This window comes from Danio rerio, chromosome 9 (genome assembly GCF_052040795.2).
Source record: "Danio rerio strain M-AB ecotype USA chromosome 9, GRCz13ab, whole genome shotgun sequence".
NCBI classification, from domain to species: domain Eukaryota; kingdom Metazoa; phylum Chordata; class Actinopteri; order Cypriniformes; family Danionidae; genus Danio; species Danio rerio.
Window position 1 is genome coordinate 47,857,501 of NC_141029.1, and position 17,592 is coordinate 47,875,092.

General features: G+C 35.3%; 1 protein-coding gene across 8 annotated transcripts in view; it reads right to left on the reverse strand.

Moving 5' to 3' along the window:
• The window catches only part of hdac4 (histone deacetylase 4), a 399,635-nt gene that overhangs the window by 41,224 nt on the left and 340,819 nt on the right, over window positions 1-17,592 (reverse strand). For all 8 annotated transcript variants that reach the window (XR_015498934.1, XR_015498933.1, XR_015498936.1 and 5 more), the window contains 2 exon segments: window positions 13,689-13,808; window positions 11,838-11,935 (listed from right to left, as the gene is read on the reverse strand). Coding sequence is in view for 4 of the 8 variants with exons in the window: in XM_087266974.1 (XP_087123100.1) it covers window positions 11,838-11,935; window positions 13,689-13,808 (218 nt within the window). In the remaining 4 variants the exon portion in view is untranslated.

Below are 17,592 nucleotides of genomic sequence, written 5' to 3' on the forward strand. Positions count from 1 at the left end.
TCAACTCCAGCAATTTTGACTCAAGTTATTCAACTCTATTGTGTCTAACTCTATTAAGTCCTCCTGTTTAATTTTAACTTAGCTGTTTAATCAAGAGATTTTTTTACTAAACATTTTTAAACAGTTTTAATAACTCATTTATTTATTTAATAGTCTTTGCCATGATGACAGAACATATTATTTTAATATTATTATCTTACAAGATACTGTTCATCTTAAAGTGCGATTTAGTGCTTATCTAGGTAAACTATGGAAGTTCATTTAATTTGTAAGTCATAGAACAACAATGGTTTGTTCTGTAGCCGATGTCATAAAAATATATATATTTAAAAGGGATAATATAGACCTCACAATGGTTTTGAAAAATGTGAAAACAACTTTTTTGTTCCAGCCAAACTAAAAGAATTAAAACATTCGCCAGAAGAAACAAATATTATAGAGAATGCTGTGAAAATGTAAAACAGACCTTGAGAAATATTTTTAAAATAATAACTTAAAACAAAAAGTGTGTCTAAGATGACACTATATTGGAGTCTACATTAAATCATATTAGCAAAATGAAGATTTTTAATGACAGCTAAATAGTATCTTGGAATTTGAACACATATCCTTATATTAAGTTTTTTAATCCATTATCCAACCATTCTGTTCTGATATTAACTAACAAGATTGTTTCATACAGTATATCAAATATTATTACATTAAATGACAAATGTATATATAAAAGTGATAAAAGTGATAAAAGTATATATCACATATTTTAAATAAAAAAGAAGCATAATTAAATTGCATATTTAATGATCACAGGGGTGTCCATAATCGGTCCAGGAGAGCCAGTGTCCTGCATAGTTTAGCTCCAACTTCCTTTAACACACCACCCTGGAAATTTCTATTATACCTAGAAAGAGATTGATCAGCTGATTCAGGTGTGGATAATTGGGGCTGGAACTAAAATATGCAAGACACCGGCCCTCCAGCATCGATTTTGGACACCCCTGAATTATCATATATTGTGATGTATGGACAACTGAATGAACCAATATTCTGTGAATTTGTTTGAGAGCAATCAAGATTAACTTGAAGAAAGGAATGCCAATTGATGAATGACACAAACAAACAAAAGCCACAGCGATAAACAGAGACATGAAAGAAATGACAGCTGAAATGAAGGATGAAACAAAAGCAAATGAAAGTAACTAAAAGGCAGAACAAACAAGCAAAAGGAGGAGACAAATAAACAAAGTTCAATTTACATGTTCTCCACAATGGTCTGCAATTTGTCAAACTGTTTCAAAACAGTCAAAGTAAGTGTAAAACAGCCTTCGAGTCTCAGCAAAAGGATGCTGCAGAGCGTGAGAAGGTCTTTATCGTCCTTCTGTTGGGATTGTTGGGAAAGACAGTGAAGCTTGGCATGAACGCACAGGATCTACAGTAGGTCTTGGATCTACAATGCCACAAATGCTTACTCGTTCCATCTCACACACAAACACTCAGGAAACCACTCATGGTCTTCCTTTCATGGCATAAAGACAAACCCCAACCACCACTTCTCCACACCAGTGGTTCTCCACTAGTAGACCGGGACCAAGAACTTAAGATGTACAAAGTCAGTCCATTCACATTTACATATGACTGGGAGAAGGAGCAATTCACAATATGCCTTCCAAATAACAGAGCCAATCGACAAATGTCAATGAATTAGAAGCTCCAGTCGCCATTGACAGATTCAGCCTAGTTTTTAAGACTAATTGACCACATTTATTTGTTGATTTTGAAAATAGTAGCAGTTTCTGAGATTGATTTTATGAAGCCAGAACTTAATTTTAGATGACTGAAATTGCAACATGGATAAAGGTTCTTTATTGGAATTAATGATTTCACAAATAATCTTTAACATCCATGGAAACTAGTGGTATAATGTTCAAGTTATTGAAAGAGACTTTGACAGGATCCTTAGGGCTGTCTCTGCAAACTTCCAATGGTGCTTTAAGATGACTTCAGTTAATAAATTATTACAAACGGAGTGGTACAGTCAAAGATGAACCCATTCATGAAATTTCCTCAGCACTAAATATTCCAAGTTTTACTCTTATTGGTATTATACTAAAGTAATAGCAATTAGAAACAACAGCTACTCAGCAAGCCAAGTGGAAGGACATGTAAAATCTCAAAATGCTCAGAAGTCGACAACATTCTACTTTCTTCTCTTTCTGAGTCAATAGCCACAGACCCTCAAACTTCAGGAGGCCTTCAGATTAGATCAAGAACAGTGTGAGCTTCGTGGAATGGGTTTTCATGCCTGAATAGCTGCATCCAAGCCTTACATGAATAAGTGCAATGCAAAGCTTTGAATGCAGTGGTGTAAAAAATAAAAGAAACTCATAATGCTTCAGCAAACCAAGAGAATTTTTTGGACAGTTTCATGCATCCAACATTTTTGGTAACAGTTTGGGGATGGCCTTTTCATGTCCTAACCTGACTCCGCACCACTGCACAACGCAAGATACATAAAACAATGGATGAGCAAGTTTGGTCTAAAGGAACTTAAGTGGCCTGCCCATAGTCCAGATCTAAACCTAAATGAACATTTTTGAGATGAATTCAAATGGAGACTGTGAGGCAGGCCCTTCTCATACAACATCAGACTTTACAAAGAAAACTGGGCACACATTCACATAACCGAGAGCTGAAGTTGTTATAGCTGAAATGAGTAGGCCAACTCCATATTAAATTCTACAGATTTAGAGGAGGATGTCATTAAAGCGCATGTGCATAAAAAGGCAGATGTCCCAAACATAATTGCCAATACCAATCTGTAAATCCCCCTTTTTTTTGAGTGTAAGCAGAAACACACTTTTGTGTGTATCTATTGAAATGCAAATGAATGGTGGAGTCTTCATAACTTGTGCCTTATTCTAGCAATCAACAAACAACACTTATGGAACAGGGATGGAAACACTGATACTGCAGAATCAATTTATTGATGCTACTTGTTTGGTTTTGATACCTTTACACATATATCAATGTTAAAATTATATTAATAAAACAAGGCTTTCTGCATCACTTGCAAATGATTGCAGTACTTCTGTTAGCAGTGTGTTCTAAAACGTAGAAAGAAAACAAAGGGCTATTTGAGGGAATCCCAAAACAGTGTTTACTGATATAGAGAATCCCTTTGCTTTAAACTTCTAGCAGAGCAATCTTCTGCCACGTTACTTCCTTAAGTGTACATTAATTTTCTAATAATTCAATGGCCTGTTGTCAATTACTCAATGTTCGCGCGGAACATTCAATACTCAAAACCTCTGAAATAACATTAATTTAAGAAACCACTTCTGCTTAGCTAATAAAACCGATTTTAAAAAAGAAGCTTTGTTATAAATACTGTATATCAAGAAGCCTTTGAATATCGTCTTGGACAATGTTGAATCTTAGGGTGCTTTCACACCTAGACTTTTGTTTCGGAACGTATCTCGTTTGCCCAGTTAGCGCGGTTCGTTTGGCATATGTGAACAGGGCAATCGCGCTCTGTTCCGCGCCAAAGTAATCGCTCCGAGATCGCTTGAATGACGTGGTCTCGGCTCGATTGAAACGAACCCTGGAGCGGATCGTTTGCAGTGAGAAAGCGATCCGATCCAAGCTTGGTTATATCACAGTGTTTTATGCATATGTAATAGGCTTACGGCTATATGAAGAGAGAATTATTAGTAGGGCGGGAAGTTTCGTGAGTCTCCGGATGCCCGCAAACGAGTGATGATCTCCCGGTAATCTCGCGTCTCCCTCCCGGTCCTCAAATAGGCATCGTCGCACACCGTTCTCACCCCTCCCCACCGCGTCTCTCCTCAAACACGTCGCGTGCGTGCAATCACCACCAAACCACCACCTCTCCTGACAGCTGAGCGGGACGCTGCAAAATAAACCCTGAAACTCTGAACAATGTAAGGAGAGTTTACTCGCACGTGACTTGTTTTAGCTCTTTTGGTCCGATTAGAAACTTTGCAGTGTGAAAGCGAACCGCTCCAAGAGCAAAGAGCAACAATGTAACTTTTGTAATCTCTGTTTCGGAACAACTGAATCGATTCACAGGTGTGAAAGCGCCCTTACACTCTCAGAAATAAAGGTACGAGAGGTGTCACTGGGGCGTTTCCTTTTCAAAAAGTATACATTTGTAACTAAGGGCCCTTTATTAATACCTCAAGGGTACAAATTAGTACTTAAAAAGTGCAAAATTGTACTTCTTGAACTACTGAGGTACTAATATATACCTTTAAGGTACTAATATGAACCTTTTAAGTACAAATATATACCTTTTCAAAAGGTACGACCTCAGTGACAGCTCTTGTACCTTTATTTCTGAGAGTATAAAGTCAAAAAGTGCATCCTATTCATCAAATTCTGAATCTTCTTCCAAGGAAACTTTCTGTCATGTTTGCCATGCTACCCAAAAAAACAGATCCGCAGATGAGGAAGACTCAACCATGACGTGAAAGATGAGGCAAGGTTTATGACTGGTAATTAGTATTAGCCTGTGCAAATTTCCTTGCAATGGACTGAGACAAATTACATGGACTGGAACCACGAGGCTCTCGAAAACTGATCCCACCTCACGGGTCCACCAAATCCCAGAGCTGGAACATGCCAAGAGCGGTTTGGAGCAGAAGGATCACGCACTTGTAAAACCAAAAAAAAAAAAAAAAGCAAAGGAAAGGAAAGAAAAAAGCAGCAAGTCAAGGGTTAACACTAGTCATGGCTATCCATCAGTCTCAAAGGCTTTTCCAATCGCTCCCCCGTCCAACGAGAGAGAGAAAAAAAAAAAGAACGCAAAGAGTAAAGGCGGCGGGGAGGGGGGCACTTCAAAGCCTTGTCATCTGGCATTGCAAAGAGCTGGTTTGAATTAACTTCAATTCTCCTTTCTGTTTCCAAGTTCATGGTGAGAGTGCCTGGGCTTCTGGGTTTCATTAGAGCCAATTTTCTTATCTTTTTTCTCCCTCCTTTCTTCATCCTAGAGTTGATCCCCTGCAAATGCAACGTGGCACTGGCTGGGTCTAAATAAGAAGGTGCTGCCCGTAAGGCATGCATTGTCTCGAGAGGCCTACAAAACATTGCTGAGGAGGAAACACGGCGAGCGGAGGGAGAGACGGTAGGAGAAAAAAAAGAAAGAAAGAGAGAGAGAGAGAGAGAAGGACAAAAGACAAGGGTGAACAAGAAAGAGGCATGCAAGAAAAAGGGAAAGTGATAAGTGAAACAAGAAAGGGTGAAAACAAAACACAGAGTAAAAGCAGGAACAAACAAAAGTTATACAAAACATTCATTCATTTCTTTATTCATATGGACAATTTAGCCTACCTAATTCACCTGTACCACTAACTAAAACAATTAAAAACTAATTAAAGAAAAAAATATTTAATTAAAGGATAGAAAAACAAAAATGAGAAAAAAGACAAAAGACTAAAAAACAGTTGAAAATAAAGAATAAACAATCAAAAGTAAAATAGAAGTAATTAAAAATGACCAAAGAAACAAAAAAAAAAAAAAAACCTAACAAACAAGACAGATATCACTGGAACAAACAAAAAAACAATAAAAATAATAAATAAACTGAAGGAACAAAACAAAACACCAAAACTAAGTTAAAAAAAACAAACAAAAAACAAAGATATCAAACAAGATAAAAAAAACTAACAAAAACAAACAAAAGATATGAAAGGAACATAAAAAAATTATCAGTAATAAAGACAAAACAAAACGAATAAGCAATAAAAAAAAACTAAACGCAAGAAAGTACAGCAGAACAAAAATAAATATAATTCTTAATTCTTGACATTAAGAAAGGAAAAGAAACAAAACAGAGAAAAAAAAAACAGCCTGATCTCACGAGGAAACGTAAGTATTTTACGTTTTGTCAGTTTGGTGGCTAATTTGTACGAATTCGTTCAGTTCAGTCTTAAAAAAATATACGATTTTAAAAAGGAAGCGTGGCTAAATTTGAACAAATTATTCGTAAAGCAAATCGTACTAAATTGTACGAATTATATTGTACGAATTCATACGAATTAGCCACTAAAGCAACAAGAAAAAATAACAAGAAGAAAGACAGAATGGATGGCGTGAGCAGGAAGGCATTAGACTGGAATTTATGAAGTGTTGTGCTTGCCCTCTTCAGTCTTGAGGGATCATTCAATCAAATGCTGAGAAACGTTTGTGCCGAGCAGCTGATGACAGAAAACAAGAGAAAAAGAGAGGCACATCTCATTGCTGAAGGTCATGGCTGGATACAGAACTGCTGCAATCGCTGCTGTTACATGAACACTTGCAACTTTCTTTGACTCGAAATGAATCAAGCGCAGACTTGCATGCAATCTGATTAAATTAAAGCATAGGTACCACTGGCTATATTTATATACAATTGAAGTCAGAATTACTAGCACCCCTCTGAATTATTTTTTCTTTTTTAAATATTTCCCAAATGATGTTTAACAGAGCAAGGAAATTTTCACAGTATGGCTGATAATATTTTTTCTTCTGGAGAAAGTCTTATTTGTTTTATTTTGGCTTGAATAAAAGCAGTTTATAATTTTTTAACACAATTTTAAGGACAAAATTATTAGCCCCTTTAAGATATATTTTTTCCCGATAGTCTACAGAACAAACCATCATTATACAATAACTTGCCTAATTACCCTAACCTGCCTAGTTAACCTAATTAACCTAGTTATTAAGCCTTTAAAAGCCACTTTAAGCTGTATATAAGTGTCTTAAAAATATCTAGTCAAATATTATTTACTGTCATCATAGCAAAGATAAAATAAATCAGTTATTAGAAATGAGTTATTAAAACTATCATGATTAGAAATGTGTTAAAAAATCTCTCCGTTAAACAGAAATTGGGGGAAAAATAAACAGGGGGCGAATAATTCTGACTTCAACTATATATATATATATATATATATATATATATATATATATATATATATATATATATATATATATATATATATATATATATATTCCCACTCTTTCATGAACGCCATTAATTTGAAATCAACACCTTTGTAACTCATGTTCCAGCATTTCACTTAATATTTACATTTAAAATGCATGAGTAATTTTCCAAAATTTAGATGGTTTTAAGCAGTCATTTAAAAAACTTTAATAAAATGTGTTGAATTTAATACCGATAATGATCAAATGTAATTTCACAGATTTTGATTAAGTGTGCATTATTTGTCGTTGTTACTGTACAAGATTTAAATGCAAGATTTTTCAATTAAGAATTTCTGTTTATTCATTCTGTTTTTGACAGCAGCAAATTGCAATTGTTGAAGTAACACCATAAACATTATTCCCCAAATTTAATTCAAGCACTTTCAAGGACAAATGTTTGTTTTTCAGTACTTTCCAGGCCTTGATATTTAAAAACTTTTAAGAAGCATGGGAGTTTGCAATGATTAAAACATAATTACATGATAGTCCAAAGTAGAAGAAATAAGCACAAATGTCAGAGCATATCCAAACATCCCGAGGGCCCCAAAATCACCCCAGACCCCGGAGGGTTAAGCTCCATTCACACAACGAGCAACACACAGCAACAAAGTGACCGTTCATTTCAATGGAGAGTACTTCAGGCTATGCAAGCAACAGCTGGTGATAGATGTTGGCATGTCTGATGTTGCAACAAAGTTGAGAATCCTTCAACTTTGTGCAAATAAAGAGCAACCTTTGTTAACTTGTTTTTGATAATCTGCTGTTTTACTCCATGTAAAAGCCTTAACATTGTTTGCACATGTCTATCTAAAGGGTTAACGCAGCCAACTATTGATCAACAGCAAAAAATGCAAATTCAACCTCTTCCCAACAGGGAAGAATGCCTAATTATTTGGTGTCATGCTCTGCAATCAAACAATGTGGTTATGATGAAAGTCAATGGGGCAAAAACAGCCCCAAACATAACGAAAGGGTAGTCAATCTCAACAATACACAAGAATTTAGCATTTTATGTATGGAATCCATCAATATTTAGTGTTTTATCTTCACAATGTTTATATTCAGCGTTCAAGGAAACTCATTCGCTGTTAGTAAACATCATCATAAACATTACCCAAGCATTTTCAAGGTGGGAATGCCCATTAATGACTTTTAGACAGTTACAAAGTTAGTGCTAGTGTAAAGTAATTATGACGACACCCTAACCTAATATATTGCGCAGCGCCATCCTCCACATCAAACTACAAAACCTTCCCAATTTTTCCAACTCAATGGAGCATCTTCACCCAGGTGCTGATGCAGAGGAGATATCTGAGGTCATCAACACAGAAGGGTCAGGCTCAGCTGGCATCACTTACACCCTGCGTGAGGAGAGGCTGAAGCGAATTTATCGAAGACGTGTTGGGAAGAGATTTACGACAACAGACAGACAGACGGAGAGCAGGCCGATTGGGTCAAAGAGAAAGAGGTGGTGGGTTTGAGAAAAACAGGGATGAGCAAAGACTATCCTGTCGTATCATGGCCATATTTTAGCCGTGTACCTGGCGAAGCAGCCTGAACACGTTGGGCATGGAGGCCCGTCTTCAAAGAGCGTCTCGAATCGGGCCATGAGGGAAGCGGTTATTAATAGCCTCTAACACCAATGCTAATGGACCTCAGCTTTACTGGCTCCCCATCAAAGACTCCCATCAGCCCCTGCTACAGACAAAAGGGACAGTTCAATGGATGAGAAGCGCTTATACAAATTGTTACAAGACCCCGGTTCTGCCACCAATTCCCAAACACCAGTTCGTGGAAATCCCTGTGAAAACGCAGCTTTGCTTGGGGCTTTTCACACTGTTAGGCTGTCATATGGGTGTTAGTTAAAGATATAGTTCAATCAAAATTAACCTATTTTTTACTCACGCTCAAGCGCTTTTTTAATATTTATGAGGTTTTTATTTTGGTTAAATACTAAAATAACATATTTGTTAGAATATGGTGGCCATTTAAATTAATTTAAGTAAAATATATTTAAAAATATGTTTTTTAATTACACAACAAAAGGCACAATGATAATAATAACTAATTAATTCAAAAATAATGTCTTTGAAATCTGTTAAATCTAATTCAAATGAAGATTTCCCAACAGGGAAAACCACCAACAATAAAGAATGCCTGATTACTTGGTGTCATGCTCTGCAAACATGTGGCTATAATGGAAGTCAATGGGGCTCAAACAGCCCCAAACATAACAAAAGGGTAGTCAATCTAAAAAATACACAAGAATTCAGTATTTTATGTATGGAATCCATCTATGTTTAGTGTTTTACCTTCACAATGTTTATTTTCAGCGTTCAAGGAAACTCATTTACTGTGAACATCATCATTAAAAATTACCAAAGGAACCTCAAGGTGGGAACACCCATTATGGAAGATATTGAATGGAAATCAATGGCAATCGGTTTCCAGCATTCTTCAAAATATCAAAAAAGTAACGGGTGAATGAAAGAAGGCATTTTTTTATTAGTGACTGACTAAAACACAATTACAAGAAAGTCCAAGGTATAAGTAGAAGAAATAAGCACGATCAAATCCAAACATCCGAAAAAGCGACTTCAGGCTATGCAAGTGACGGCGACTGCTGGAGACACATGTGGGCATGTCTGACAATGCAACAAATAATCCTTCAACTTTATACAAATGAAGAGCAACTTGTTTGTTTTGATAATATGCTGTTTTACTCCATATATATATATATTTTTGCACATGCATATATATATATATATATATATATATATATATATATATATATATATATATATATATATATATATATGATCATTCAATATTTAATTCTTTTTATATTACCGCAATTGTGCAAATTTAAAATAATTATGAATTTACCTGAGACAGAATGTGAACTGAATCAAGCTGCTTCCTGTCTAGACTGTTTCGAACTGCCCACTTATGAGGTTTCATCTAAAAAGTGAACTGTAGGCAACACAGGCATCTAAATATGTCTTGAAACAGCGCCTTTGATTATCTCTGAAATTGCTTTTTAAAAAGACAGTTCACCCCAAAATTACCATTTCTTCTTTATTCACTCGCAGTAACGTTCTAAAATGTATTTAAACACAAAACAAGATTAAAATTAACTATTTTTATGCCCTAATATGGATGTCAATGGATGTTTTTTCTAACATTCTTCAGAATATATATTTTTCTGTTAGTTCCTCCAATGCTCTCCATCATCACATGCTTTTTTTGAGTTACACGCTGTGGGCAAATACAGTCCTGCTGTTGGCTGTGAGGTCACCAGGGTTGCCCGTCCAATAAAAGGACGCTACTCTGTGATAAATTCAGCCTTAAACAGGCCTCAGTCAGTGACATGTGTGTTCACATAAAATCTCAGACTTAACAGCTGCTGGGAGTTGAGGGAGTAATTAATAAATCACTGAAAAGTCCATAATGAAAACAGTACGATACATACTGTATATCTGTGCATTAGTTACAAGTGTCTACTGTGTCCTTCATCAGTATGGTGCCATTTCCCAAACTGAATCAATTCTGAGAAACTTTACTAAAACCCTGCAATATATATGCAAATCCAAAATGCAGCCCCCATGAAGCACTACACTTTAAGCAAACAACAACAAAAAATACTAACAAAACAAAACAAATAAAATAAATCTTAATAAATAAATCACAAAAATAAAAAAAACAATAATGATGATAATACATGATTTAATGAAAATTAACAATTTTATTAATAATATAAAAAAGAAATTAAAGTTAAAAGGAAAAAAAAAGAAAGAAGGATTTTAATGCACTCCATTATGCATCGTGTGGTTCTTTGCCTCCATTAAAATCCTTTAACGTCCCTTACTTATCAAACACCAACCATTTCTACAGGTGGTTTGTCAAGCCCACTCACCTGTGTGAGGCACACTCTGAAATGCACAATGCTTTTATAGACATATGGAGTGATTTTAAGAAAGTGTTTGGTGCAGTTGTGTGAAAAAGGTGGGTAAAGTGACAGAGATGAAAGACTGTGTTTTCTACAGGTGGTTTGTCAAGCCCACTCACCTGTGTGAGGCACACTCATAAATGCAAAATGTTTTACAGAGATATGGGGTGATCTTAAAAAGTGTCTGGTGCAATTGTGCAAAAGTGGTTGGTCAAATCATCAGAAAGATGAAAGAGTGTGCCGTACAGGTGGTTTGTGAAGCTCACTCACCTGTGTGAGGCACACTCAGAAAGGCACAATGTTTTTATAGAGATACAGAGTGATTTTAAGAAAGTATCAGGTGCACTTGTGCGAAAAAAGGTTGGTTAAAGTGTCAGAGAGATAAAAGACTGTGTTTTCTACAGGTGGTTTGTCAAGCCCACTCACCTGTGTGAGGCACACTCTGAAATGCACAATGATTTTATAGACATATGGAGTGATTTTAAGAAAGTGTCTGGTGCAATTGTGCAAAAGTGGTCATTCAAAGTGTCAGAGAGATGAAAGAGAGTGTCGTACAGGTGGCTTGTCAAGCTCACTCACTTGTGTGAGGCACACTCAGAAATGCACAATGTTTTTATAGCGATAAGAGTGATTTTAAGAAAATTTCTGGTGCAATTGTGTGAAAGTGGTCAGTTAAAGTGTCGGAGATATAAAAGAGTGTTTCTTCTACAGGTGGTTTGTCAAGCCCACTCACCTGTGTAAGGCACACTCAGAATTGCAAGTGTATATTATACAGTGTAAATATGACAATCATATAATCTAAAAGACAAAGCTCATTCCAGATGATCATTTAAGATGCTAAGCTACATTTAAAGACTATCCTCCTTGTTTTGGTGTAATGGGTACAAATGCGTAACAGTATTACCTGAATGCTGCCAGATAATCTGCATCCCCCATTGGTGGCTCCAGACCTCCAGTGAAGGCCATGTTGACATTAAAGCCCACACCTGGACCAATGCCCACCTGTAGACAATCAAAAATACAGTTCAAACCAAATCAGACATTCAACTGGAGCAGATGAGCCGCTTTAATGAATCGTGTTTCCACAGCGAGACCGCTAAATTAAAGCTGATGTCACAGAGGCAATAAAGGACAAATCCCAACAATTATGACCAGAGCAAAACTGTAATGAGGTTTTATGCCAAAGCCAAATGCACTCTGACTAATACCAGAATTTAGGGCTACTAGAGAGTCAATTAAATTTCAATCCCCTTATTAGTTCACAGGCAGGAGTTGATTTACAGGATTAAAGACCATCAGCATTAATTATGACTAGAGATTAGAGAACTTGGAGTCGAATAAGAGGAAAACATGAGCAACTGTCAGGTTGATATGTGATATACTGAATATTCACAATATACAGTGAGATTTAACGGTCTGAGAAAAAAAAGGTTAGTTAGAATGTGTTTATTTTGGGTTAGCTCAAGCACAAAATGGTGAAAAAATGTCAACTCTTTTATTGTCAAACTGTGGTATGGTGAAGAAAACAACAAGTGAAACTATAGTTAGTAACAGAACCACTTGTTACTAATTGTTGTAAGCATAATTCTGGAACGAGTCATGTGATATTTGCATACGATGTAAATAGTTTGTCAACATTTGTTTAGGGTTAGACTAAATATTTTACATGTGGGACGGTGACATTTAAAAGACTATTAAAAGCAATTTTTATTTTATTAGAAATATTTTCTATTAAAATCACCTGATAATAAGGCTAAATGTAAAATATGCAACACACAAACACACAAAAAGAGGTCCCACGAAGAACTTACACTAAAATTAATCATTTCTTATCATGTACTTATTGTTCAAATACATGTTATGATTGATTAAATACCTGCATGTAGTCACATCTGTAGTTTACTGCATTTATAATTACACTGTTGAGCACCCCATCAAACCTGGCCCTAACCCTACCCGCATCCCACCACAAGAGCACCAGAAGCGTTCTAAGATACAATACGAACACAGTAAGTACATTTTTAATGCACATATATAGTAATTAGGGCAACCTAATATTAAGTGAGACCCAAAAAACTATTTTATGTATGTTACTTTGGTTTGTGGATAATGATAAATAATTGTAAGCAATACAGTAATGAAACAAATTATCAAAAACCTGATATTTATGTAGACTGAATGCTAAAAGCATACTAAGGCTGAGTGTAAAGCACACCAAAAGAGTTTCCACTTTTTATTAGGTGGCCTTAACTAATACAGTACGTGCTTACACTGAAATTAATCATTTATTACAATGTACTTATTGTTCAAATAAATGTTTTTACATTGCACTTATGATTGATTATATACCTGCATGTAGCCACATCAGTAATTAACTTCAGTAATTACATTTATAATTACACTGTTGACCGTCCCTTACAGCTGAACAGCCGTCAAACCTATCCATACCACCAAACCTGTCCCTAACCCTACCCATATCCCACCTTTCAAGAGGATCAGAAATGTTCTACAATGGATTATGAACACATTAAGTACATTGTATTTACTTTTTGATAGAAGTACTTACTGTAGCAGTTAGGGACACCTACTATTAAGTGGGACCCCAAAAAACTATTCTAAGTATCTCATTTTGGTTTGTGGCTAATGATAAATAATTGTAAGCAACACATTGACAAAAGAAACTGATCAAAAATCTGATATTTGTGTAGACTAAACTGTTGAATTGTATTATGTATAAAAACTGCTAAAAACACACCTCATCAGGAGCTCCGCTGCCAGGGAAGAAGTTTCCATCATCATAGCGATGGAGAGACAGATACAGCACATTGGGGTCACTGTAAAAGGCCTGCTGCGTCCCATTTCCATGATGAACATCCTAAAGCACAGTACATATAATTCAGATGCTATCCTTTTGTTCTTTTTTGTCCTTTCGTTGGCAAATTACAATATCTGTTTAAGACAAGACACTGCAGGTGAGGAGAATCTTTTTTTTTCTTTTCATTGCACGTTTTAAAAAAATGCTGTGTTTTAATATGACAATTAAATATGCACTGATTTGCTTATTCATCTAGCACGGACATATGAACATTGGATGAAGTCAGCATCAAAGTTCTTGTTTCATTGTATGAATTGCTAAAATTAGAGTAAAGGTATGAAAAATACATACTGATATCTACAAATGGATAAAAAGCAATAGAAGAAATAAGTAAAAGTGTTTTGGACGTTTTCTTTACATTTGACTGGGAAAAAAAAAATGAAAATGCCTTTTATGAAAAGGTAAAAAGGCCAAACCAAAAAATTGTGGCACATGAAAAAAAATAGTTTTTTTGCATTACATGTTTTCTAAAATGCTATGATTGTATTAAGGCAATTAAATATGTGCTAACTTGCATAAATATCTAGCACGTGAGTCTAAAAATTGGATGAAGTCAGGATCAAATTTCTTGTTTTGTTTTTTAATTGCTATATTGGAGTCAAGGTTTTAATGGGTGCTGCTGAAGTGTATGATAAATTTATGGTTCAGCGCAGAAGAAAAAAATGCTTCTGAGAATAAGGGGCCCTATCAAATACCCAGAGCAATAAGGCGCAAGACGTGTTTGCCGCAACGTGTTGCTATTTTCCCGTTTGTGCCATGTTGTTTAATAAGCAAATCCATTTGCACCACTTTGTAAACTCATTGGTGTGCTGGTCTAGAAAAGAGCTGTGTTAAGGCGCATTGTTGGTACGTTGCTATTTTGAAGAAATAAAATAGACTGCGCAATTGACCAGAAAGCAGGTCTAATGTCCAGCGCAGAGCAAGTCAGTTGTGCACCTCGCTTGCACATTGCATAAAACACGCAGGATGTAGAGCAATATGCAAACATCTTTACAAATAAAAAATAATTAAAGGATTAAACATTACAAAAATTATTATTTACTATATAAATATAAAAACCACTGCCTCCATGGCTTCTTCGTCTCAGCGATCTTTTGTATAATGCTATTATTATTAGCTGTATTATTTATTATATGCATATTTATATTTGTTTTATTGAAACAAGTTTAGATTTGTCCACCTGTCAGATTTTGGACCATATGGGGCATAGCATGTGTGTTTGGATATAACTCAGTTTTTTGACCTCACTTTGTTATTATTGTTCATTTATTCGTTTGCTGGAAATTAAGACTGAACTTAGAAGTTTCCTTATCCACGAAAGATAAAAAGAGAAAGGCCGAATAGAGAAGGCTTGTTCTTTATCCTTCTTTATCCTTGTGCTGCAGATGGTTTGTTTAACTGTTTTCTCGCTAGTGAAGCGCTCAATTTTTCCACTAACAAAGTCTGTCATGTAAATAGCAAATACGCCATGGCATGACTCAACTGACTCTTAAAGGGAATGGGAGATGAGTCTCTGATTGGTTTAATGCATGTTATGCTCAAAACACACCCATAACTTAACCCATAACATAATTTTTGAATTGCCACTGTGTATAAAATGTGCCTTGCCTTGCCTTAAGAGAATAAGCACAACCCTGTTAGACCAGTGCAGGAGAGAGAAAAAATATTTTGAGATATCAACCCCTTATAAAAACTGATAAAAAAGCAATAGAAGAAACATGTAAACGTGTCATGGATGCTTTCATTACATTTGACTGAAAAAAAAAAAAAAAACACTTGATGAAAAGCCAAAAAGACCGAAATATAAAAACTGACAGGCACATAATAAAATTGATAAATGTCTAAAATGCTTTGTTTTTAATAAAGCAATTAAATATGCGCTAATTTCATAAATTTCTAGCACAGAAATCTAAAAATTGGATGCAGTCAGGATCACCCTCAGTAAATAATTTTGAGAAAACGATCTTTAATTATATGCATATATTAGAGTCAAACTAATACTGACATCTTCAAACTGATAAAAAACTGATAAAAGAAACACTTTGGTGTGTCATGGCTGTTTTACTTACATTTGACTAACAAATAAAACACTAAAAGGCTAAAGGCCAAAATCTAATTTACAGGCTCATTAAAAAACTGTGTTTTTAGCATTACATGTTTTCTAAAATGCTATGTTTTATTAAGGCAATTAAGAAAGCACTTATTTGTATAAATCTAGCACAGAAATCAATCAATTGGATGCAGTCAGGATCAAAAATCTTGTTTTATTGTCATAATGAAGTCACGGTTTTTACAAAGGTTATTTAGGGTAGGCGTTTTCTTTTTATTATTGCACATAATTTAAAAATATTGTCAATAAAAAATATATATAATCACCCTCTGTTAATCATTTTGAGGAAACGTTCTTTAATAATATACATACATTTTAGTCAAGGTTTGAAAAACGCTACTGTGTTTTTTGCATTACATGCCAATTAAATATGCGCTAATTCGCATAAAGCTATCTACAAACTGATAAAAAGCGATAGAAAAAAAAAACTTAAAAGTGTGTTATGTACATTTTCATTAGACTGAAAAAAAGAAAACACTATGAAAAGGGTAAAATCTAAAACGGCACATTTTTTTTTTGCCTCTAGTGCTTTAAGCAATGTGAAAATCAGATGCTGTGAAAGACATTTCGTCACTCTGGTGTGTTCGCATTGAAATAAAAAGTGTGTAAACATCTATTCTGAGCAGTCTATGATGCAGGAGAGTCGCTTTTAAGAGCGCTGTATTGCTTTGTTCATTTCTTTTCATGTCACGCTCATCAGCTTGTCCGTGTCCAGCAGGTCCGTCAGAAGAGCCGTGTGACAGACAGGAGGAAATGAAAGGCATTTTAAGAGGCATCCAGAAACCCTAATGACCCCAGCAGAGGTCTGTCCCGACGCCACCCGGCTTCCTGTGCGTGTCGACCCATTTCAGGACACCGCTGGACACGGATGAGTCCGAGACTGTTCCACATACCACAAACTACTTTATTGGTTTTATTTAACTATTTTCATACTGTTGTTGTTGTTTTTTTAATAATAAAATGTGTTTTTATAATGACATTATTTTAAATCCCTGAATAATCAATTATAAATTATCAATTTATTTACAATGATTTCAAAAACCACTTATTTTAACCAGAATGTACTGTGCGCTTTATTTTAAAGGGACTTGTTTCATTAAGTAAGCAAAACACGCACAAATTGGCCATTCATTTGGATGAATGCAAAACAAAAACGCATCGAGAATATAGAATGCATCCCTTACCTAAATTTCTACATTTCAACAAATATGATTAGACTTGATGTTTACAGTAAAAAACACTATATTATTTGTTTGTTTATTCTTATTTTTTTCAATTCCCTATTCTGTTCTGAATACTGTTAATAGCTGTATTCATCAGCACTCATACAGCCTCTTCACCCTTGTGTATTACTCCGCCCACAAGAGTGTCAAGCAGAGGACTACAGTTTGACAAATATTACAGCTGTTGGACAACATAATGTATTTTTGAAGCATTTTTAGGTGGGCATGTGGTTGTAGTTGTGCTATGTTTATACCATAGCAATCTGGTAGCGTTCGCATGTTCTGGCTTTTTCAATGTTAATTATTGTAAACTCCAGACTGATGGCATTTCATGCTGTTCCGCCTTATAATCTTAAGATGTGAGCAAAATCACCTGTTTTGTCATCACTTAAGACATTACGCTAGAGAATCATTCAAACACTAGCTCTAAAGTGACGTTGGTGAAGTAGCA